Source organism: Vulpes vulpes, chromosome 1 (genome assembly GCF_048418805.1).
Source record: "Vulpes vulpes isolate BD-2025 chromosome 1, VulVul3, whole genome shotgun sequence".
Taxonomy (NCBI): domain Eukaryota; kingdom Metazoa; phylum Chordata; class Mammalia; order Carnivora; family Canidae; genus Vulpes; species Vulpes vulpes.
Window position 1 is genome coordinate 91395495 of NC_132780.1, and position 25688 is coordinate 91421182.

Genomic DNA, 25688 nt, shown 5'->3' on the forward strand with positions numbered 1-25688 from the left:
GGGAGTACATGCTCAGTACATGTTTACTGGTAGGGACACACAGTCCAAAAAGCCTAGGGTCCATTGCTTAGAGACAATCTTCGCCATGAGGGCTACATCTGCGCCTCTGTCCTGCAATAGGCACTGAATCCCTGGCCGCAGGCAGGCCACAGACACAAGGCATTATCAAAACATTCTGCAGTGTTCCTGGTATGGCGATGGCAAGCATGGGTTAAGAATCATCATTCTAGAGCAGAGGTTCTTAAAGTCATGTCTGGAGACCTCTAGGGGTCCTTATGACTCCTTACTGCTCTGTGACATGTAACAATATCATAATTTTGGAAGCTAATGGAATGTTTGCTTGGATATTCTGCGGTTTGGCATTTTTTAGTTTTAATTTCTAAAAGCTAAATATAAATAGATATAACACACATAAACACAAGCTCTCTGGAGTCTTTAATAATTTTTAAGAGCATAAAGGGGTCCTGAGACCAAAAGGTTTTCTTTTCTAGAGAGTGCAGAAGAGAGTATAGAAGGTCATGAGATAGCTATAATAGTGGCAGAAGGCAAAAATGAATACTTAAATTGTTTCAAATTGTCAACAGCACTGTATAACATGTTGGAAATTCAATTCCAAAGGCTTTTGATCTCATCTCATATAATGAGTTAAATCTTTAAAAAATATTTTTGAGAGTACATTCACAATATATGTATTATATATTTTCTTTTTCTTTCTTTTTTTTTTTCATCTATCTATTTATTCATGAGAGAGAGAGGCAGAGACACAGGGAGAGGGAGAAGCAGGCTCCCTGCAGGGAGCCCAATGTGGGACTTGATCCCGACTTCCAGGATCATGACCTCAGCTGAAGGCAGGCACCCAACCGCTGAGTCACCCAGGTGTTCGGTATGTATTATTTTATTTATTTATCTTTTTAAGATTTTATTTATTTATTCATGACAGAGAGAGAGAGAGATTGAGATTGAGAAAGAGAGAGAGAGAGAGAGAGAGGCAGAGACACAGGCAGAGGGAGAAGCAGGCTCCATGCAGGGAGCCCGATGTGGGACTCGATCTGGGATCTCCAGGATCAGGCCCTGGGCTAAAGGCGGCACTAACCTGCTAAGCCACCGGGGCTGCCCCCGTATGTGTTATTTTAAATCAATGAAAATATGTTACTATCTTATATAAAACATTAAAATCACAAAATGTAAGGATTTCAAAACACTGAGATAAATATGAAGTAATATTCTAAAAACAATTATTTTTTATTAATGGTAAAAACACCTTTTGTTCTCAATAAGAAATAATGAAATCAGTAAATACACTTCCTTATTTTAAAAAAAAAATCATTATCTATCACTTTGGGATAAAGCCATTCCAAAGTCTAAGTTCTCTTTGTTGTGATCTTTGATGTTAATGACCTTCAGAGCTGGAAAGTACACCTACAAAGAAGAGTAATAGAAAACAGAATGGAAAGAAAAAAATTATTGTGCCTCCTTATTCATATTAACTGTTTCATTCTAGCTATCACCTATGCAATGTTCTTTGTTGAAACTCAGTAATTCTAATTTTTTATGCCAATTAGTTGAAAAGATGTAAAACTATGTTGGTATTTTTTTTTTCAGCACATGCTCTTTATTTTTTTTAAAAAAGATTTTATTTATTTATTCATGAGAGAATAGGCAGAGAGAAAGGCAGAGACACAGGCAGAGGGAGAGACAGGCTCCCCACAGGGAGCCCGATGGGGGGACTTGATCCCAGGACCCCAGGATTATACCCTGAGCCTAAGGCAGATGCTCAACTGCTGAGCCACCCAGGCGTCCCTACGTTGGTATTTCTAATAAATGGGTTCAAAATTCTCTAAAGCTCTTCATTTGGATAATTTTTAAGCAGACTAAAAATTGTGGTTTCTAAGTTTAGGTTGCAGATAGGAAAGTTTATAGGTGGCACAGCTCCATCAGTTTTAACCATAAAATCATGTAACATGGGATAATTCAAATGTAATTTGTCTCAACATGCAAGAAGGAAATGAATGGAGGTGCCACTACTACCCTCTCTTAGCTGGACAACTCGCAGGTGACAGTGGCCTCTAATATTGAGAAAAGGAGATCACCAGTAGTAATTCATGTATCAAATATTTGCAGAATGAACTCAGAGTTTTCTTATTTTCTTCCTGCATTTCCTGCTGCATGCATCCAGCTTTGGGAGCAGTAGAAAGCCATCACAGAGTTTTAATTAGAGGAGAAGCCTTATCAGCTCTCTGGTTTAGAAGCATAGGTGACCAGTAAAGTTATAGTGAGAGAGTGGGCTAGAAAGGGGGAGAGTGGAGGCAAAAAGTCGGAAGGAGGCTAGGGCCCCGGCCGGAGTGGCAGAAGGGTAGAGGTGAGGTGTGGATTAGAGATACACATTGGAGATACACTTCATGAAGTTTGGATGTGGGAGGAGGAGAAAAAGTCTAGAGTGGCTGGGAAGATAATCCCCTTCCCTGAGCATGGGAACAAGGGAGGCAGGGATAGAATATTGAGTTCAATTTTGGATAATGTGAATGTCCATGCTTGTGTGGTATGAGGGTGACATTTCCAGCGCTGGAAGCAAAGATCTGGGCAAGCTGAAGCAAAGCCAGTTCTTCCCAAGCCTCATTTCGTAGCCCTTTTTATGCTTAGGTTCTTTGCTTTTTTAGAAAAATCCTCCATTTCTTTGAGACTCTGAAGAAAGCCACTGATTGGCTGCACTACAGAAAAATAATGTACACACCCTAACATAAGATTGTGCATATACTTTATAGGCCCCCTAATCAGCAGAGGCCCAGCCACGACTCCAGACTGAGTCCTGCCCTGACTGGGTGGCTCTCTTGCTGTCTTCCAACCTGCCCTATGTCCTTGTCTATGTGCCATTCTTCTGAGTCAGAGATAATTTGCTGATTATAACTCACTTCCTATTTTAGAAATCCTGATGACTTATGGTCAGATGCTTATGTTCATCATGCTGATTGAAGAATTATAACTTTTAATGCTGAGTGAGAGATGGGAGGAAGAATGGACAAAAAAAGAGAAAAGGTGAATTTGAGGCTTTATGATTCTTCCGGGTTGGCATTCATAGAGCTCACACAGGACGGGACTCTATGGGACACACAGCACCACCTGTGGATGGTTCTCGCCTCATTGAACTAGAATCGAATACAAAGTACTGAAGAGAAGAACAAGTTAAATGGCACCATAAGAAAGCAGTTCGCCAAATTCAGAACGTAGGCTCTTCTAGAGAACAAATGACCCAATTGCCCCAACAAATTAATAGAATAAAAATTAAGAGAATGTTACAGAATAAAAGAGCCTTAAGTTCTTTTACTGCTAGCAACCCAAAGCAATAGGACTATGTCTGGACAACCTGAGAAGTTAGAATTCATAGTTAGCATTGGATGACACGAAAAATTATTTAGCTAGGTGTAAAAATGGTGGTTGTATAGAAAGAACAATGATCAGTTAGAAAGGTGGACTGATATATTTGTAGGTGTAAGGATTTGCTTTGAAATCATCCAGAAAAAAGAGGGGGGGGTCACAGATGAAACAAATTTGGTAAAATGTGATAGCCGTCAAAACCAGATAATGGATACATAGGGGTTCGTTATACTCTCATTTCTTGTGCGTTAACATTTCCCACAATAAGTTAAAAAAGGATCATGAATAATTTGTTAAAGCATGGTTCTAAAATCTCACTGATGATCAGAATCTCCTAGGGAGCTTTAAAAAACAGATTCTGGGAGCTGCAGTCCTCCCAAATCAATCTTCTGCAGGTATGTTTGCACTGGACAGAAGAATGTGTCATTTTGCAATTTCCCAGGTTTTTGGTACTGCTGGTCCTCCTAGGCACCACAGCCAGATGTCACCTATTCTAAATCTGATCCAGGAAGTCTTACACCAGGCTTTCCTCCTCCTTCCTATTTTTGTCTTTCCAAGCCTTTCTCTGCTCCTCTGTCCTCTTTTCCTTTTCAGCACTGCATTAAGACCAGGGGCAGGAACGTTTGGAGGGGCACAGCGACCTAATGGCCCCTGGGAATGGGCATAGGTGAACCTTTTCCACTCTTGTCTGGGTCTCAGTGTCCTTGCTGTTGAACGATGCCCTACCCTCATGCCATTATAATGTTCACAAAGTTCTCTTACTAAACAGGGGTGGGACATGTGTACCAGGTGTACCTCAAAATGAAGCTGTTTGGGAAACATGGCTTTTATTACAGTCTCTTTATCATCATTTGTAAACAGAAAACATCAAAATTTATTCTTAAATAATTTATTTTTTAATATTGACTTTTGTGAAAAGTTACACTTATTTATGAAAACTTGAAGGAATCCAACAGAGTAAATAGCTCTCTATTAGGGACAACTAAATGTGCAAATTTCAAATGCTTTCTATAATAAGTATAAATAATTCCATTTTTTCACATTAAGAATGAAAATATCGATACACACAAAATATTAAAATATTGACTTCAGAAGAACTGGATGAACACTGAAGTATTTGAAATCTTTAGAAAAAATTATTAAGATTTATGTTGAGGAAATAGACTTATGGCACTCCAAGTGGCAAACATGTCAGGTAGCACAAGTAAAGGCTGTGTAGAGTTATAGGTTGCTAATATTTTTAGGTCATAAGATCTGGACCAAAAAAAAAAAAAAAAAAAAAAGGCAGCCTTTACCTCTAGGGACAATTTGTTTCCCCCTTTTTTCTAGAACAAGTATGACAGTAACATAAAGCAAATAGAGAAACTGCAGGCCAAGGACAAAAAGAAATTTCCTTATGCTCATGGTCACAGGGTTTTGCTGTCCTGGCGCTAAAGTGCCACTGGATGTGAGGTCACTGCCAGCACCCCAGGACACAGTGTTAAACAGCAAATAAAACCATCATTAAAGGTCACATCTTCCCGTGACCTCCTCCAATTTCATCCCTATTCCTTCCCAATCTCATCTTTAAGGAGGTAGGATACTCAGAGGCATCTGTCTACTGCAGAAAGCAGGTGGCTAGGAGGTGGCTCTGACCCAAGTTTCATTAAGAAGCATGAGCTTTTAATGACTACACCTTTGATGCAATTCCTTCTTTCTTAGGGAAGACAACCACGGTACATCAAAGAGACCAAATCCCCAAGGTACTAAGGAACTCGCCTAAAAGACGATTCAATACGAATATGTTACTTCAAGAAGACACTATAGCAAGCGCTTTACCCAGAGCAGAAGAAACGTCTTCATTTAAATAACCTTGAAGTTTGAAATAAAATAAATAAAGTGAATTACATAGACACAATAGGGAGCTCACTTTAACAAGACAGCTGGTTGAATTCATGCAAGCTCTATACAGATGGCGCCCCAACAACAACCAGAAAATAGGTTATTATTCAGTTTTCCTACTTAAATCTCTAGGGCAGCATTTCAATGTAATAAAAAAATTCCCTCATACATAATATAAGGGTACATTATATATGTACACATTTTTATGCACACCTCAGTTCAAGCTAACTTCTTTAGAAGTGAAGACAGTGATAATCAAAGAGTCACACATCTTCCCACTAGAATATTGATTCTTCCAAGGTGCATATGGTAAAGAGCAGCTGGTTTGCTTTTCAGTGTGAACTTATTCAGTCTCAGCAGCCTCAGAACCACAGTCTGTGGATGGCTGTATCTGCCGTGTCCGTGGGAAAGAGACGAGGCGGGGAGGAAAAGGCCACTCACCACTGAGTGGCACTCTGGACATGTCGGGTCTCCCTGAGCTTCCTGGACTCCCGGCCAAAGGCTGCGGCCCGTGGAGCTTCAGCTCTGGGCCAGGCCCACGTGCGGCTGGGCGGGTGGAATGGCTCTGGGTTTCCCAGCCCGCCTGCCCGAGCATCTTCTCCCTTTCTTCCCGAGATGATGAAGCCGTCCTGGCACCCAAGTCCATGAAGTTCCTGGCTTTCCAAGTGGCAGGTGAGGAGGAAGAAGAGGAGGAAGAGGAGGAGGAGGAGGAAAAGGAGGAGGAGGTAAAAGAGGAGGAGGAGGAGGGGAGAAGGAGGAGGAGCAGCAGCAGCCCCCGGCCGGGCAGGACCAGACCCATCTGCCACCAGTCACTAGCCTTGCTCTTGCTCAAAGGCCACATGGGAACGCTGGCGGCGATGACAGCGACCGGAGCTTCTCTTTGCTCCCCGGCTCAAAGCCGCCCCGGAGCTCCCCGCTGCGGCACAGGAGTGTTCGGGGGCTAGCACCATGCTGGCTAAGGCTCGAGGCGCCCCGTGGCTGGGCCAGCCTGCCGCATCCCTCAGCCGTACAGCTGCTTGAACTGGAAGCACTCGTTGCAGTAGCCACTACACTTGGCGTTGCCGAAGTGATCGCAGGCGGGGGCCCGGCAGCGCTGCTTGGGGGGTTCCTCGGGAACCGGCTCGCCCCGGTGGACCCCGGCGCCCACTCGCTGGCTGAGGTGCTGGCACTCCATGCAGAGCTCCTCGCTGCGGCAGGCCAGGATGTTCTTGCAGGAGGCCCGGGCACACTTGGGCCTGGAGGCGCTCGGGGTGCTTCGAGGAGCGTCTCTGCGCTGGCTGGATCGCTGAGTGGAAAGGGCAAAGAGAGCTGTTGGTCCCATTTTCTCAGGGAGAACACTAGGCAAACCTATTAGCCAGGAAGGGAGCTACAGAGAACTCGATGGGATGGAGAGCAGCCGCCTGACCCAGGGAAACTGGAGCGGCACACACAGTCTGAGAATGGGAGCTCTCCAAGGACGCCTCCCCGCCCAGGACCACGAAAGCAGGCCTGGCCCCCGGGAGGCCGAATACCAGGCCTGGCCCAGAGGCCTGCGAAGCCTGGCCCAGCGGCCTCTGCTTGGATTAGTAATACGCTGCCCTTCTTGTGAACAAAGGGACAGGCGCCCATCAGCCAAAGTTTGCTTTTCTTATGTGCCACTGTGTGGAGGCACTGGGGTTGCTCTGTCTCCTCCTCCTGTCTCGTGACAAAGGATTACTTCAGAAAGCCTGCTGGCCACTCAGATGCCTTTGCTGCTACTAAAATTCAAGCAGTCTCTGTTCAATGTCTGGCTTTCTGTGGGCTTTAAGAGGTTTTATTCTATGGATGACTTGATTTAGTTTTTAAGTCATCTTTGTTTTTTTTTTTTAAGATATTATTTATTTATTCATGAGAGACACAGGCAGAGGGAGAAGCAGGCTGCCTGCGGGGAACCTGATACAGGACTTGATCCCAGGACCCTGGGATCATCCCCTGAGCTGAAGGCAGCCGCTCAACCACTGAGCCACCCAGGTGTCCCTCCATTTAATTTTTAAATGAGTTCTAAAGTACACTTAAGCCATAAAAATCAAGAGTAGCTACTGCACTTCCAACCCTGGGGGCCACATGACTTCTCTCCACCCCCACAATTCTTCCCTGGAACTTGGCTGGGAGGAGAGTCTGATGGTCTGGTCAGAAGCAAGGGCTCCAGCCAGGAGGGCATCCTGGCGGGGGAGGGAAAGTACCTCAAAATGTCTCACCAGTTGCTCTTCGGTCCTTTTCGCTTCATGAAATCTCTGACTCTGAGCTTCAATGAAACACTTCTGACAGTATCCTTCAAACACGGTGCTGCCAACGGTGCCACATTCCCTCCCCAAGCACGGAACAGCGTTCTGGAACCTGGGGGCCGTGGGACTGGCTTTTGTTGAGGCAGTGACAAAATCTAAAAGAGAGTTTGGGGCCCATCAGTGTTCATGTGGTCTCCAAGCAGGGAGAGACCTTGCTGTTAAAGAAACAGACGGGTTCTGGATGCAGCTTAGGGCAGCCTATGCCATGCATCCATGAACACAGCCTCTTATAAATTCAGCCAAATAAAAAATGGTAATAATGTCATTATCAAAACATCTGTAACTTTACAGATGTCTCACTTTTGAATGTGCTGCACTGGCCAGGTGCAGTAACAGAACATGCAAAGATGTCAACTGCCCATCCCTCTTTCAAGCTAGAGATTGCTAAAACCACCCAGGTTTTCTTACAATGTTGGCAGAGGCTTCCTTCAGTCCAGCTACTGCTCTTTGGATCTTGAATGTTCTCTATCACACCTACGTTTCCAAAGAAGTCCCGTTTAAACTCTACCTTATAAATGCCAGATGCTGCATGACCTCATGACACAAATCCTCTGAACTCTATCTACGAGGTGCTGTAGGGTTTTGGAAGGTGGATTTCTGTGGCTTACATCTCCAGGCGACTGTCCCACTGTGCCCACCACCCAGAGGGGCTGCTTTCTTGCAGCTTCTAGATCAGGGGTTTTGAAACGGGGTTAGGAAACTAATCATGTCACTCACGTTTGTTTTCTCTGTACTCGATGAAACACAGCGTGCAGAAGCCTTTGTTTTCTGGAGTCCCAAAATACATGCAGCCGGCTTTTCTGCATTTGCTGGTCCCCGTCCTGTCCCCTGGAGTCCGTGTGGCCTGAGAGAGGCAGCCGGAGGGAGCCTCGGTCCCGGCTCTGCGGCAAGCATGTGGGGAGAGACTCTGGATGAGCTGCGAGGGGTCTGACTTGGACCGCTGGTGACAGGAAGGAGGGACGCTGGAGCTGAGGCCCGAGGAGGGCTCCGCCGTAGTCCTTTTGAAGCACGTACTGCAGATGCCATTAAATGTCCGGGTGACGTCCTGTAAGCAGGCTCGGCACTTCCCAGGGTCTAAGTGCCTCATGCTGTCCGGGCTGTGGCCTGCAGTAAGCTGCCGGGCGTTGTGGCAGCGCTCGCAAAATCCGTTGTGTTGCACGTTCAGCGTGAAGGGGCAGCCGGGACTCCTGCACTTCATCGCGGTCGTCTCGCTGAACAGGAAAAGGCTGGGTGCTGTTGGAGGGGCCGAATGAGGTCCCCCAGCTGGCTCCTGGGGGCTCCAGCCCATGGGCTCATAGGCCTCTCCCCGGGAGGGCCCAAGCACTATGCCCGGGAGCCCCTCAGGGCCTGGCTTGGAGTGCAGCCTGGAGGATTTGCTTTGGTTCTTTTGCCGCCTCTCTGAGCATTCGTGGCACAAAGGCTGGGTGTTCACCGACATGAAGAAAGGACAGTTGGGTGTTTCACATTTTACGTCCATGAGAGAAAGCTGGGGAACGGAAGGTTCCAAAGGATTCTGAGCATGCGTCTCTCTCCGTTCCTGCTCATTGTTCTCCTGCCACTTCTTGTACTCGTGCTGGACGAGCTCAAAGTAATCATCTACCAGATTTATTTCTTTGGGTAAATTGGCTTCATCCAGCCTAAAGACCAAAAGGAAAAATATGAGGCTACACACAAACACAGATACACACTACACACACACGATTTCATATCGTTAGTTCATAGGGCAAACTTTTAGAATGTGGATTATGGCATTAACTTCACAAGCATTCACTGAAATGCAGGCTCATGATTAAGAGTCTGTGCTTCCAATAGCACAGTCCATCTAAGAAGATTTCGTTATTTCAAGAATCAAAATCTTACTTAATCAATCTTGGTCCACCCCAAATGACAGATAATTCTAAAGAAAGGGCTATTCTGGGGATGCCTCCACACTTGATTACTCTATTCCTCTTATCAAAAGTCACTTTTACCTTTTAACTTCTCTCAAACTTCTATGAAAATATTACATAGGGTATTCATTTGGGATGAGGCTACTTCATAGTCCAAACTACTTTGAGAGCTCGTTGCCTCTATTTTGCTGTTATTGATCTTATTGATCTTAAACTTGTGCCTGGTCTGTATCAGCATTAACCCCCCTGCACAGTGACTAAGCAGCTGCCATGCTCACAGGTGCTGTCCATGGACTTCTGATCCTCTGTAATGGCCCGCCTCCGCTTTGAGAAACGGATTCTCCTATCCCTCCATCGTCCCCTCTTGTGTATTTCAAGTCCTAACAAACAGGCATCTAACAGGAAGCCAGTGTTTAATATATGGATACCTGTACAACATGCACTCTGGGTCTCTGTCACTTTCATGTGGCCAAAATCGTACGGCTGCCACAGAAACATGATCTACAGCCCAGTCTGTGTCTGATGTGTCTGTCTTTACCAAGAAGCCAAAAGAAAAAGGCTTTCATCTCCAAGAATTTTCATTTGCTAGCTTAGTACTAGGGCAATTAAAACAAAACAAAACTATCCTTGGTTTAATACAATATACTTAAAAGCCACAATTCCGTCAGCATCTAGATATGCAGGAAAATCACCATGAATAAATTACTTTTTCCCCTGTGAAACCCAAATTAGCATGGCCTCCGGTCATCCTCTCTGACTCACGTACACCACTCTGAATTTGTTTCACATTGGAGGAGATTGGCTTCATATAACTTTATGGTTATTTGAGCTGGGGTGGCACTGCCTTATGTGGTGAAAGTAAAAGCAACTGAAGATGACAAAGGGTAGAGCTAAGGATAAACTCTTACTTTGCGGCATTGATCAAATGGGTGGTGCCATGGTCCCAGCCTTGGACAGGAATTTCTATCACCATCAAGTACTCTTTCAAGAGCTTTTCCTTCATCTCATTTTCAGGATCTGTCAAAAAGTGAACTTTTAAGTCTTCAAACCTTCCTCGCTCTCTGTTAACGAGTGGAACAGCTCGGATTTCTGAGGGGGAAAAAATAACACGTAAGCGACACATGGTTCTACTAAATGAAATTATGTGTGAGGCCACATTATATAATGATCACATTTTGAAAACATAAAAAGGATACAAGGAAAGAGTAGAAAAGTATCACCTAGCCCCAGTCGCACTCAGATGAAGAAACAAACTACATTAAACTCTAACATAAAATGCTTTGTTCTGGAAGGTTAGAGAATATCAGGCAGCCTGGAGGCAGTGGATCTCATTGGTTACATTGCCACACTTCGGAACCAGACTGATCTGAGATTAAATCCTCACTTTGCCATTATCAAGCTCTGTGACATCAGGCAAGTTATTGAACCTCTCTGAGTTTCAAGGTTCTCATCTGTAAGATAAGGCTCCCAGGGCTTATAGCCCATAGGAACGCTATGAGGATGAAATGAAATGAAATGCTGTCTCTAAAGCACTTAGCACACACACTCTTCCACTGGAAGCCATCATAATAGCAGCTAACCTGACAGACATTTATCTGCTCCGTGCCAGGGCTCTGTGTGCCTCATTCAGTTATGGATCAAATGGATCAAATGGCAGTAGTCATGGGTGTATATGTATCTCCTACTTGCAATTAAGCTATGGAAAGTGCTTTCCAAGCCATACACAAAGATAGTGGGTATTGGGAATATTGCCACTGCATTACTGTTGCTAATCAGGCACATGAAACAACACTGTATTCATATAAAAAATAGCTAATAAACATAAATGAGGCTATTGCCAGAGAGCCCAGCAGTTACAAATGTGAACTCATGCTTGGTTTTCTTACCAGGTCCGCTGTCTTTCAGGGTCACCAGGGGTACAAAATGCTGGCTGTCATAGCCGAGAATGATGGGGTATCGGTAGCACTCCTGGGCTGGCCAGTGGAGAGGCAAGTAAATCCCGCCCACCTTCAAAGGAGCGAAATTAGAACCCGATTCCAAACTTCTCAGCATTTTGTCTGTTTAGAGAAAGAGCAAAAGAAATAAGGCCCTCAGGTGATTTTCATCAAATTCCCTTCAGCTACTACTGCCCCTGGGAAGTCTGGGTTTTTCCCAAGAGCTAAAGCATTAAAGCTCAACAGCACTCGAATACAAATAAGTGACCCGTGGCCTCTCACCTGAAATCACAATGATTGGCCTTCTAAGGATGTTGCAAAGGACAAATATGTGTATTTCTTCCAGGGAGTTATACTGAAGTCCACCTCGGGCCACGGGTGTCTCCGTGGATGCCATTTTGACGAGGCTGTCCCATTCATCGGTCCAATTCTAAAGAGAAGCAGGTAAAGGGAAAAATCATGATTGAATGTACTATGCATTAAAAACTCAGTATGACTTCGTGATAGAATTATTCATTTATATAACTCAGCTTACTTTTCCCCTTTTTGGAAATCATCGTTCAAATGATCACCCTTTTTCCCCCTTTTGGTTTTTTTTCCTTTATTTTTTTCCACTCTAAGGCACACTTACAAGCGGGGGAGGATGGGGACAGCACCTGCCTTCAAAAAAATCCCTGATGAGGCATAACACCAAAGCCCCTTATCCAAATGTACACAAAAATTCCAAGCCTGTGACTGAGAATGGGGAGCCCCACGTCTGATTTTGATTGGCGGGCTCAGCAAAGTGTGCAAAGGGCAGGCAGGTTGGAAAGCAACCAAAACACCACAGGAAAGGCTGTGAGCAGATGCCCTTCTAAAAGGAAGAGATGCACAGCTGGGAATCTGTTGCCTGGAAACCTCCCAGCAGTGACAAAAGCCTCAGGGTCATCCCATCAGAGGTTTCGGGTGTTTTCCATTGAATGCTTTACTTCGCCAAGTGCACATGACCTAGTAAATCATATGCTCCTTGAGAGCAGGGGCTGGCCTGAGGGACCCTTTGCTCAGCGTGGAGCTCTATCGATAGATACTTCATGGGGGAACATACCCGAGTGTCGTAGCAAAGTCCCGTTTCCACAAACTCCTGGGATTTAAGAGACTCCAGCTGCCAGCGGAATTTAAAGTTGCGTGTATCCGTCTCCTTGAGAGTGCTGAAGAGCGCCTTCCTCAGAACCAAATCTGTGTCCTGAACACCCCACATGTACTGAGAGGCAGCATGCATGAGGCAGTTTCCATCGCCTGAGGACAGAAGCCATACACATCAAAGGCCTGCAAAGGTTTTTAAGATGCATGAACCCTGCTGCTATCAGAGGGGACCCAAGAGGGCATGTGAGAAATGGCAATGGTTTAATTTCTTAGTCCAAGGGCTAATGAGATCATTGCACAAGGCGATGACAGCTTTAAGGGAAAAAACAAAAATTCTTTTCGCTCTTATTTTTAATGCCTGACACCAACAGAGCAAAGAAACCAGGGAATGATTATTGGGGGACCTTGGGTCTAGCCCGGCTTGCCCTAACTGGTTTAGGTGTCACCTTTGGGGGAAATTTGTCAACTTCTGTGTATTTCTTCTCTTTGTGAAATGAGGGTATTGGATTAAGATCTCTACAGTTCATTTCATTCTAGCATTCCTTGATGTTTTGGCTAAGACAAAGGCACGGTTACTCTCTGGCTCTACAGAGAACACACAAGGTGATATGCACAAACCAGGAAGCTGGCTTGGCTCCGTTCACTAGACAAGGACAGTCTGGCTATGACTCAGTGGTAAATGACTTGACCATTCCACTGAGGCCTCTGGGGCCTGGGAGTTTCCTCTCCTGGTTTGTGAAGTGGGATCAAGAACCCCGAGTTACCTCCTCAGCCTGCCTTTTGAGCATGTGAGAAAAAGATAGGTCTAAATTTACTCCATTAACCTGTTCCTTTCACAGGCTAAAACCCACAATTCAAGAGACTGCCTTTTTTTCCCAACCTCGAAACAATAAACATTTGGGGAGAATGTTTAATACCAAACGAGTTAACTCCTTACTATCTTGTGGGCAAATGCACCACTGTTTTCATAAAGAAGAGTTCAACTGTTTTCTTACATTACTCTACAAGCGGGGCTACAAAAGCTTTTTGAAATTTTTATCAAATCTTAATTGTAGCCAAACTGTAAAAAACAAAAACAAAACAACAACGAAGGCCCCTCAAGCATATACATCCGCAGCAGGCACCCCTGCAATTCATACACACAGAAAGACAAGCTAAGGATTCACACAAGCGAACAAAAAAGATCGCTCAGCCTTTTGTCTTGGCAGAAGTGTGGCAACGATTGCATTCTGTTGAAATTTCCCCTTTGCAAAATCTAGAGCAAAGATAAGGCTTTTTTTTCTTCTTCTTGTGCTTACTTTCAGTTCTTTATTGAGATGCACCAGTACAAAATTCCCTAAGTAACATCTGGAATTCCCCAGTGCTAAGTGATTTGACTAGCAATTGAGCAACAGCTATTGTACTTTTTGTTCTGGTGTGTAGACATTTAAACTGCGAAGGGCGCCCTGGACTTTCCAAGTGGGTGTGGCCAGGGTGAGCTGGAATAGGGCTACTCATTATACAAGTGAAATCGCCACAGCCAATAGACGCTGGAATTTTTCACATGAAGTTTCAATTTTATGCCACCTACTCCCTTCCTCATTCACCGCAGTCTCATATCCTCAAATGCAAACTTGTTAATCACCCCCTCCCCAAACAGACCATTGATTTTGTAGAACCTTCCTAGTGGAGAAAGTTTTTTTTTTTTTTTTTTTAAAGGTGCTTCATAAAAGCCAGAGTAAAAGTCACTTTGTCTATCTCCCCTCCTCTAAATATCTTTCTCCCTTTTCCAGAATTTTAAGAAATTTTCTTCAAACTGGGAAAATAAAAGGGTCTGAGCCCCCAAATTCCTATTTCCCAGAAACTGTTATAAAACACTTGCTTCTGTAGCTTGATTTGTAGCATGAATCCTTGTTGACTTTAATGACTTATCTTGGCAAGACAAGTGTTGACTATTTACATTCATTTCTTCTTAAGGCAGAAGTTCAACCTAAAATGTCAGTTAATTCTGTTAAAGATAGGAAGGTTTTCCTTTTCCTACCACATCTCTAATCTGTTTCCAACTTTCCCAACGTTCATTCTGTCTTTTTGGTAACAAAATGGAAGAGAGTTAAAACCACAAGCTGTCAGGAATATAAACCCCTTGATGATGACTTAACATAATTACCCACTTCTACGCATCACTTGATTTAGGGCCAAGAACAATGTAAACACTAGCTCTCCCCAGTTTTCATTCTACTTTTGTTTCTAAGAATCTGTACTTCAAAAGTACAAGATGCAAGATATTGTAGTAATTATGCACAAGACACCCCCCCACCAGAATACGTATCTCCAATCACTCCACATTACCCAACTCAAAAATGTCCAAAGTTAAGGTATCAACTAACTTAATTAATATTCTTATCCTCTCACTGACAAGGATTTCCTATGCTTAGGACTATTATTTTGATCGAGGTGGTCTTAAAGAAGGACTGTTACTTACATAAGTACCTGATTTCTGCCCTCATCTAGACTATAAGCATTTAATTGATGGTGAACAGTCTACTTGATGCTGTAATAATCAGTGATGTTTTAACGTAGGATTTTGTATCTCGTAGGCTCGGATGTTGCCATGACACACATACTCTTGCTCAAGGGTAATAATCAAAAAACAAAAAACAAAACAGTGAAGTTTAGAACAGGAAACAACTACCAGTAGTAAAGGGCCAATAGGTAGATACACACAGAGAGACACAAGAAATTCAGAACTAGGAATCCCTAAAAATAGTGAAGTAAAGGTCTCTAAATCTGGGCTAAAAATCTCAAGTATCTTTCTACTTTGTATCTTGGGACCAAAACCAACAGAACCTAGGTAAGGGAGAGGCAGACAGCAGCCATTCACTGGTTAAGCCATAACATGTCATCAATTCAAAATATGTAAGGTCATCATTATGAACATTTTCTAATGATTGTGGGAGACAATAGTAATACTAATTTTCACACCATGCTTTCCTTTTGAACTTAAAATCTTTTAAGGTTTCCATGACTGGTCAGGAAAGGGTATTTTACAAATGATTACACAAATAGCCACAAAAATTAGATACCTAAGTCCCCTAATGGATGTTTAGAGATGCATTCCTCAAGCCTGAGTGGTTCTGCTCTCTAATATGCACAACTACAAAATATCCTTAATAAAAACACCGGTATACAAGCTTGCTTTTATCACATGCTTTTTATAGAGTATTCTATACTAAAGTGGTTATGCTCTCAAAAGGCTTGAGTTTGGACCAGTGCTATTAGACTCTGATGAATGGGGATCCAGTACTGTAGGAGCCAACACCTAGACAAAAGCTTCTTACCATTCGTTTTCAGTGCCACCAGCTTCCTGACTTCCCGACACCAGTTGAGCTTCTTCTGGCTTTCCAGGGAGGCCTGGATGCTTCTGTCAATGAGGGCTTTGTGGATGATCTCCCGAAATTGTGGACAAAACTGGCAAGTTCTAAACATTTCTAGTGTGTATCGGTGCATGGATTTAAAATGATGAATGATCCCATTGGTTGGCTTAAATATGTCTTCTGGAGTTCTCTCTCGTATCTTTACAGCTTTCCGCATGTTGCTCAAATACAAAGCCTGGGGAAGGAGCTGTTCAGCCATCGTGCTCTGCAACACCTGAAGAGGAGGGAAGAAAAACCCATTCCGTTAGCCCGACTTCGATACCACTCCTATATACCTGCCTGCAGGAAACCCCAGTGTTTGATCTTGTCATTAGCCTCATCTGTAGGCAAAAGATCTTAGTCACCTCTACTCCAGGATACTAGCTGGCCCCCGAGATTAACTCACACTGGACTGTTTTAAGTTACATCACTTTTAAAGATTAGTCTAAACAAGAGAAGGAAGGCGGGGAGTGGGTATTGAGGAGGAGGGGAATAACCCGTGTTTTCAGTAACGTCTGTCAGGGAGCCAAGCCCGTCCGTCAGCAACAGGTACTGCACCTCATAACCAACAAGCTCCCCTCTCATTCTCATGACACTCTGACACAGCCACCGGGGCTTCGGAGCTCTGAATGCCAGTGACGGGCACAAGGTGGCCCTGACAAGTCCTGAGCTTCTCCCTTAAGACCACTGCTGAGCAGCCCTGGCTTTTAGGCAAAGCCTTGATTTATCTCTTTTAAGCCCTCCCACCCTACACTGCAGAATAAATAAATGTTTTGTGGAAAATCTCACAATTTTATGTTGTCACGTAGGCTGCTGATTAGAGTTTCCTCTTTAGCCCCGGAGAGAAATATTTATCAAGGGCTTATTTACAAAAATGTATTATAATATTTATAAAGGTTAAAACTGAATATCTTAGAACCAATGAAAAAGCCTATTTCCAGTAAGAAGCTTTGCAGTTTTAAGGGTCAACGATAAGTCTTTCAGAACCTCTCCACTGAACTTCACAACATCAGAATAGGACATAGAATAATTAATAATAATAATAATAATAATAATACAAGAATAAATTTTACACTTCCGAGAGCAGGCATTAGATTTCAATTATTTCAACTTAACTACATTTATTATCATTGTCCAGGTACAAACACTCAAATGCATTTCCCACCCTGTCTTCACCCTGGAATCTTGAAACATTATCTGCTGGTAGAAGGAAATAAAAGTCTAGAAATGGGCAAGGAAAGATGTTTCAGCCAGGGGGATGCTCATGATAAATGAAGGAAGTGGGGGGGGGGGTGGGGGGAGGGGGGCAAAACCCAGCATCTACAACCCATGCCAATAGCGTAGGATGTTGTGAATGGATGCAACGTGGGATCTCTGCAATGTGGAGCTGTGTGGAAAGCCAGCTCTCGTCCACAAGCCTTAGCAGGGTGCCCCAACATACATCTTGGTTTCCAAGATGAAGGCAAAGATGGGTTTTGGAGCATGAAGACATTCCCTAGGAAGTTTCATGGAGATTGCTAATCTCACTCCTGCACCATACTATTTGCCAGGGCAAGCTTCTAGTTGAGGAAGACTTGAAACCTATGTAAGAGTGAGAAGAAACCTAGATTTTAGGGAAGCCATTCCTAGATGGGTCTAGGCTCTCTTAAAGCCATTGATGAAGTGATTTAAAACTTGTGGTCCAAAATAGAGAGGTTAAAGTAGATGACCCAAGGTTGCTTCTGAGGAGTTTTCTGGTGATAGTTTTGGACCAGGAGTCCAAATCTGATTGTCAATGAGGCCTGGGAGAAGTTATTCTCTGGGCCAGTTGGTAATCTTTCCTTCAGTTCCCTGAAGGTGGAACTGGGCAAAATTATTGCAGGGCACAAGCATAGTGAAGCAATAAAAACATTACACCCATTTCCACTTTGTGGCATGGCCAGTCTCACAATCACTCATTCATCTGTCCATTGCTTAAAAAGCACTGCCTGCTCACCTGCTGAGAGCCATGCTGGATGCTGGGACTAAAAATCACAGGTGCCCTTATTCCCTGTCCACAGCCAAGGCAACACGAGTACGGGTCCTGCTCAGGTTCCACACCACCCAAGGCAGACAGCTTTGCCTGGAAGCCAGATCTTCCAACACCTGCCCCTTGCTGTTCCCACAACACCATCCCTGTGCCTGCCGCTGCCAGACGGGAAGAGGCCGGAAGTAAAAAGATTTGAAACAAGCTAGGTGTTGCCTTTTGAGTTTTCTGAATCTTCTCTTAATCTCTTCTAATTTGAAGATCTTTCAGCAAAGACCTCAAATAGCACAAGGGCTCTTTGCCGTATGTAAGACATGCAACTGTCAGCACTGTATAGCCCTGGGTCATCCCATTCATAGTTTTAGCCTTGCAAACACTGTGGAATCGATCGCCTCCTGAAAAGAATTAGAACCCACCAGCCAAGTTCCCAGTTCTCAGACTTCTCCACTTTTAAGATTAAAGACTAAATTTTCCTGACCTATAACCGTAACGTCCTTACAGGTAAAGACATCTATCACCCTTACCATTTCTTTTACATTTGTCACCTCACTGACTTTTTTTTTTTTTTAAATCAATAAATGCCTCATCGAATTTTTGGTAATATCACTCCTAAACTCCAAAACCTGTACGAAGAATTGTCTAAAAAAACCAACCAAACAAAGAAGCACCTTAGACGATGGGAATGGAGCTATAACCGGCTGCGTAACAACTGCAGACCCTGGTGCTAAGGTCCAGAGGATGAACCGTGATGAGCCACGGCCCTCCCCAAATGCTGCCCTGAGACCCTTGACCAGAGCAGCCTTCCAAGGAAAGATCAGAGGCGGGGAGAACTGAAAACAAAGCGGTCTCAAAAGAGCTGAGCTCCTTCCTTACTTAATACCACTGCTGTCCTGAGAGGCCAGGTGGCAGGATGTGGGCCGAGCCGGCTGACAGCGGCCGTCGGGCTGTGGGGCAGGGGCTGGGGCAGGGGCTGCGCCCGCCGTGAGCTGGGGCACCCGCACCGCAGGCCAACGTCCCGCTGCCCCCCGCACACTGCTCGCGCGGCGGCGCCCGAAGCAGCTCGGCCCGTCCCTGCGCCCCCCCCCCCCACCTCCCTGCAGCGGGCTGCGGGGGCCTGCGAGCTGTCCCTGGACAGGCTGGCTGGCCCCGTCCCCACCCCCGCCCGGCGGGCCGCCTGGTTCTGCACCCGCCGGGGAGAAGCCACCGCGGTCCTGCAAGGTCTCCGCGTCCGCGAGCATCCAGAGCTCGATCGAGAAATAAAAGGGGCACGAAAGGGGGCAAAGCGCCGAGGACCACCCGGCCCAGCAGTCCGGAGGCTCCTCTGCAGCCGTGCGCTGCAGCCTGCGTTCTGGGCAGCATCCGCGAGGAGCAGCCGGCCGGGGAGCCCGGAGCTGTCACCCCGCGCCCTGCGCGGCGACCTCGACGCCGGCATCTCACACCCCACACCGCGAGCGCCGACGGCCGACAAGCTCCGCCCGCGAGGAGCTGCCAGCGACGCGCCCGCGCAGCCCGGGCCCCGCCGAGCCGGTGGCAGGCGGCCCGGGCACGCGGCGCTCACCTGTCCCGGCCGCGCGGCGCTCACCTGTCCCGGCCGCGCGGTGCTCTCCCGCAGTCCCAAGTCCGGGTCAGGGCAGGCGCGCGCCGCAGGCGGGGGTCCGGGCCGCGCGGAGGAGGCGCCCCATGGACGCCGGGGCTCGGCGCTCGCTCGCCCGCCCGCCCGCCCGCCGGGGGCCGTGTGGCTCGCGCCCGCCGCCGCCGCCGCCGCCGCACTTGTCCCGGCGGCTGCTGTCACCGCTCCGCCCCCGCGGGCTCCGAGCGCGCTGCACCGGCCCGCCGCGAAGACTGCAGACTGCCAGTTCTCTTTTTCCCTTTCTGTTTTACCGCCGGCGGAGAACGGGGATTTCCACCCGGGGACTTTCCAGTCACGTGACGCCCGGGCCGGCGCCGAGCCCCGCGGTCGCCGGCCGCCAGGGGGCGCAGGGGGCGCGGGCGGCGCAGGAGGCCGGCGGCGCCGCGCCCCGCCCCGCCCCGCCCCGCCCCGCCCCCCCGCGCGAGAAACTCCTGAGCCCCGCCCCCGGGTGTCCCCGCGTGAGTCACCTGGGCATTTCGGAAGCTGGCCCAACGTCACATCCATGTGGAAATCGCGGTGATGGGAACTGGAAATGAAATAGGTTCTTTTTTCTCAGCCGTTTTTCTGCAGAAAATCACCAACTGTGGAGAACAATAAGGGAAATAATAAAGAAAGAAAACCCTAAAAACCACCCGGGCGTCCGGGACCGCAGCCTTCGGCCGTGCACGTGATGAGCTCGTCGGAGCGCCCTGCTCTGGGCCCCGGCGGGGATTTCACAACCCTCGGTCCCCATCCCCGCGTTCTGCCACCCGGACGGCGGGCTGTTGGGGGTGACCTGAGGCCCACAGCCTTGGAATCTGCAGGAGCAAAACCTGTCTTAGGTGAAGTCGAGGACCAGAGCAACCATCAACCCTGGTCTGCACTTTACTGATTCCCCTTTCTCCCTTCCTGCACGCCAGGTGCCCAGGGGGCTCGGCATTCAGGAGCATTTCGGTTCAGAAGTCATTTCTAGTCCATTATTACTGTCCTTGCGTGTCCCCCCTAAGGCCCTATTAGGAGCTCTTTTTGATGACCTGACCATTAGTTCAGGCCAAGGTGTCAAGGGCTGATAATACATTTTACCCACCCACGACCCCCACCCCTTATTAAATAGTGTGGTAACCCGCAGTCTTTACCCAAAGGACGTCCTGTGGAAATAGGTGTCAGCCACTTGGACAGTGGAGGTGCCTGAACTGCAGAGGGAGAGGCAGGCCCTTTTACCGGCTAAGAGTCCCCCTTGGCGCATTTCTTAGAATAGCTAAACTAGAACCAGATTGAAATATTCTGTGCATGGTCCCCTTCTAGACTTAGACTTATAATGAAAATTATACTTGTTGGGCCGTGTATCTCAGTTTTGGAATTAGAAAAATATGCTTTCCTCTCCAGTAAGGACCTGCGGAGACTGGATGGAGGACTGGATGAGGACGAGGTGGCACATTTTTGGCAAAGAGACACTCAGAGCGGAGAGTCAGAAGTGGCCAAGCTTCCAAGGCTGGTGCTGGCCATTTGAAACCAGTGGCTGGGACTTTTGACAACTCCAAACCTCCTGGCATTTCTTCTTATACCTGCTGGTATAAGCTGTTCATTCACAAATGTTTTTAGCTACCAACTCTCAAACAATGCATAGGGAATATGATAATAATAATGTTTACTAAGTCCTTACTAAATGCCGCTCTCTAGGCTAAGTGTTTGAAAGGCACTCTGCCACTTAGGCCTCAAAACAACTCCACTTTGAAGCTATGAAATTAAAGTGTAAGAAGCTTAAGCCCCCCCAAGTCTACACCGTCGGTCAGTGGCAGAGCCGTGATTGGAAGTGGGCCTGTTTACTCCAAGGTAAACACTGTTGGGTCTTAAATATTACTCTCAGAAAAGATCCTCCAAGGCTTAAAATCTCAAGGCCATTGTTTCTACCCTGGCCCCCAGCCTCACAAACACACAGCAGTCACTTAGTCAAAGGTGGGTGCTGGGCAGCAGCAGAAGGTGAGCTTGGGAGCCAGGTGGGCCTTCGTTCCATCCTCAGGAAATATGCTGGGCTAGCTGAGATGATAAAAGATGGTATACATGAAAGAACACCCTCAGACCACTGTCCCCTTGTGCTCCTTTGGGAATAGAATTTGCCTGCTCTCTCTCCTGTCTGGCTCCGGCCCTGCAACCTCCCCTGTAGCTTCCATTGCCCCTCTAGGTTTACATCTGCTGCTTGGTTTGATGAGTGGGGATGCAATAGCAGGAGTAACAAGCCTGAAAGACCATGACCGAATCCGCCACTTCGAGTGTCCCATAGTAGCCACTATACCGTCTTGCCTGCTGGGATTTGTGATGAGTTAATAGCAGTCAGATGCAGGAGTGGTCTGTAACTCTCAGTGTTGCTCTCTCCCCTTTTCCCCAGTTCTTCTGCTGGACTGACTCTCTGTTGAGGAAGCATCCTCAATCCTGCCCATTCCTAGAGTTTACTGTCCTCTCTGCCTTCTAAGTCAGAGCTCTGGCCATACAGGTTTCCCTTTCTAACAACACGTGGACCAAGCCAATAAGGATTTTCTCGGTGGTAAATCAGAAGGAAGAGTGGAAGAGGAACAGAGAGACTCCATATGGGCGTACAGGAAAGGAAATATCAAATTTGGAGAGATATAGAGTGCCCCAAAGTCTCGCAAGGCACTTTAATTTCTGTGATAGTCTCTAGCAAGATGAACAGAGCTCTGCAAAGAGAAAGGTATGCTTATTAACGTCTAGTGGACACATAGGAGGAAAACACCTGTTTCCTTACAAGAGGAAAATTGAATTCTGATTATATGGAGTGTTTTCGGAGAATTCCTGGATTATGTGCCATTTTCACTGTGGTGAAACATGCTAACGTTCCCATGACACAAACCACATACAGTGAATATACTTGACCTCTCCGAGTTAGTCTGTAGGACTGTGTCTGTAGCCTGTATCCCTATACCACATAATGAAAAAGATACGAGTCTCAAGAGGGTGGGTTAGGGAGGGGCAGGGGGTAGGAGAAACCAGATTACAGAGAGGCAGGTACCATATTTAGTTATTGCAGGGTAGCTTTGAAGCCTGCTTCAAATTTTAATAACCCTTGACTGGGTTTTGAGACTTCAGCAATATGCAGGCTCTCCAAGGCTGGTGCTGAGAAGATACTGGAAGCTCTCTCTCCTTGGGTTCTAATTACAAGGAGAACTGTGATAAATGATGTCATAGACTTCATCACCATACAAATGCCAACTTCTCCCTAAATACTACTTCTTATCTAGGAGCCTCAGATCCTTTGTAGGTATTATCTGGGGTTGTGGAGAAACAAAGACCCACCATGGTAAAGGGACTTAACTGAGGTAATCTAGTGAGTCACTAGTAACAGGAACAAAGCCCTTCCAGTGGAAGGGAGGGAGTTGGTTTCCTGCCAAGAACAGCTCCTCTTATTCCATTTTGCCTGAAAATATGGGATGCTGAAATTTAAAACTTGTCAGAAAATTCATTTCCCTTCAAACTCTGGTTGGATTTCCTGTCCAACGCTTTGCTGAAACACTGGGCAAAATAATTTTATTTTACGTTATGAATAAATATTCAATTCTTGGTTTCATTTCTGTTTCTATAGAAGCTGCTATTGACAACCAAATATCAACAATGACAGATCTGAAATGAGTGCAATTAGCAATCAGACGGTATGCAGTGTTGGGTTTAGCAGTAAACAGGCTGTTAACTGAAGTAAATGAGTTTTTATTTGGAGGAGTGCGACCATTGTGAAAATTGGTCTTTGATACTCCCCTTTTCTTTTCATTTGTGCCTGAACTCCCTCAGCTCAGTTTGGGGTGCCCCTAATTTTTTGTCTCCTTGCCAGTCTTGCCTCCTCTCCCATCCCACCCCTCCGCAACCACCACCACCTCCCTATCTCCATAAAAAAGGATTTTAGCTTTCACTTTGTCAGGGGCCTGTTTTCTGGAATGGGCTGATCTAGTAAGGTAAATCATTTTCATTTTCAAGAAAAGATTGCAATGTGTTATTGTGCTATATTCCTTGAGAAACATTCCTACTGAACCCGCGACTTCCTAGAGCTTTGATGATGGAAATTCCGAGCATCTTAGCAGGCTGGAGAAGCTATTATATTGCCATGTGAGAATCCATAGCTGTAAGACATCCCATAGACTTAATAATGTGGGGGAATCAACCTCATAATTTTAAAAGTACACATGTCCCTTCTTTTACTCACTGACAACGGGCTACGTTCATTGATGTCATCACGTTCCTCTTTCTTCTTTGTGTGGGGAAGAAAAGACTTTTTTCCTCTTCTCTCCTACATTCGATAGCTGGGTCTATGAAATAATCTGACAGCAGGCCTATTAACAGAAGAAAATGTACACAAATTTGTTAATTTTTAATATGTACATGGGGAAACTGTATACCTTAAACAGTGGTGAGATTTGACAGCTTATATAGGGGGAGGGAGGGATGGATGTAGGCAATTTAGGAGAGAGTAAATAGTATTTAGGGAAGATGAATGAGACTTTATAAAAACAGATAAGAGATGTGACAGTTTATGACCAAGTTTGTCTGGGTGTGGTGTCAATGTCTAGTCTCTTCTCCTGTGATCGGAATCAATCCTGTCTGGTTGATGAAGCTCCCAGGAAGGGGATTCATGACAATTGAGTTCACTTTGGAGGATCTGTCCTTAGGTAGTTAAGAGAAGTTCAGGGAAAGACTGTTTCTGCAGTTTCTGTTTTTCAAGTACCTTTAGCTCAAAAAATTCAGTATACCAAAGTGCATATTCTGAACATCATCAACAACACCAGCAAAACTCACCCCTGTGTATTTAAATAAAATATCTTTAGAAAATATATTATGATACCATATTGAGGCTAAAAGAGAAAAACACAGAACAAAAGCACGTGAAGATATTATAAGACAAGCAAGTGCTCATCATAAGAGAGATGATTGCTCTTTGGTTGTTTCTGGTAAAGCAGAAACCAGTGGCCTTTTGGGACCTTGTAGGAAGGGTCCCCACATAGAGATAAAGCTGTTTAAATGTGAAATGGAGATACAGACCATGCATTGAGACAGCAGGCTTAGACAGTGACAAATTCCTTCCCAAAGTTAGAAAAGGTACCCGTCACTGAACAGAATGTCTTAAAGGACTAACAGTTTCTAGCTTACCTTCAACAGAAGTTTTAAAGAATATTATTTCATGGTCATTGCTAAAGTTCTAAAGAGGCCAGAAGAGGAACCAGGTTACTGGAAGCAGCCTGTCTTAGAACCTTAATGTACAACCGTCAAGGGCACAATTTAGCTCCCTAAGAATCCTAAAACTCCAAGAAGCCTGAGATCCAAACATGATTGGTGACAGTTGAAGGAATTCAAGGCATGTCAAGGCATCCCAAAATACGCACTTTGTACCATTGTCAAGGGATCCCAAAATACGCACTTTGTACTATTGATTATTTTGAGCTGAAGCACTTGGAAAAACAATTGCCTGGGGTTGCCTGGGTATTTCACACTTGAAATAAATCTACTGAACCTGTCTTGAGACATGCTCAGCTTTCTAGAGGAAACAATTAGGCATTGTGCTTCATCTTCTTTACTGAAACAGGTGACCTCATGGTACCTTAGAGAAGTACTCCCCAAAACTTAACTCATTAACATCTCAGCTATGAAATAAGTGCTTTAGAAGAAATGCCTTGATTCTTCAGGCTCTCATAGTGGGTTCTTGGCTTCTTGGGCTGAACTGAACACTCATTCTTTGGTTGGGTCTCAATGATGTCAGACAAATGAACAAAGTTGAACAAATGAGAGATTAAACATAATTTTTCTTAATGAAAGAACTTAATTCATATGTACACTCCTGGCTTTGAACTTTAGGAAAATTACTGTACTGCTTGGGTGGTGGAAAAATTCTTGGCCCTGGGCATTTTAACAATAATCACTCAGAAATGTACAACCTGTTATGTCTTATTCCCTAACTATGGTAAGGTTCTCTGTTTTGTTTGTGTGTGTGTGTGTGTGTGTGTGTGTGTGTGTGTTGGGTGGAGGTTGATAACTGAACTATCCATGCAGGGCTCTGTTTTCAAAGTGACTTTCAAGAGCTCAATCAGATGATTGAATGGAAAGTGACTTTCAAGAGCTCAATCAGATAACTTGAATGGAAAACTTACCATGACAAAATATAAACAATCTCCTAAGTTAATGGTCA

At 45.5% G+C, this 25688-nt stretch overlaps 1 protein-coding gene across 5 annotated transcripts; it reads right to left on the reverse strand.

Moving 5' to 3' along the window:
• Nucleotides 1-4245: 4245 nt before the first annotated feature.
• TNFAIP3 (TNF alpha induced protein 3) lies at nt 4246-19607 on the reverse strand. Of its 5 annotated transcripts, none has more exons than XM_072720035.1 (9): nt 19481-19607; nt 15819-16128; nt 12464-12654; nt 11662-11809; nt 11332-11502; nt 10354-10534; nt 8274-9193; nt 7470-7651; nt 4246-6538 (listed from the first exon to the last, which is right to left on the reverse strand). In XM_072720035.1, exons 2-9 carry the CDS (start codon nt 16111-16113, stop codon nt 6254-6256), a joined length of 2373 nt encoding a protein of 790 aa, XP_072576136.1. In that variant the 5' UTR covers nt 16114-16128; nt 19481-19607; the 3' UTR covers nt 4246-6253. The 5 variants fall into 5 exon arrangements, with proteins under 5 accessions (XP_072576136.1, XP_072576131.1, XP_072576142.1 ...); XM_072720030.1 differs by having other exon boundaries at nt 7455-7651; XM_072720041.1 differs by having other exon boundaries at nt 7455-7651; nt 19457-19523.
• Nucleotides 19608-25688: the final 6081 nt, after the last annotated feature.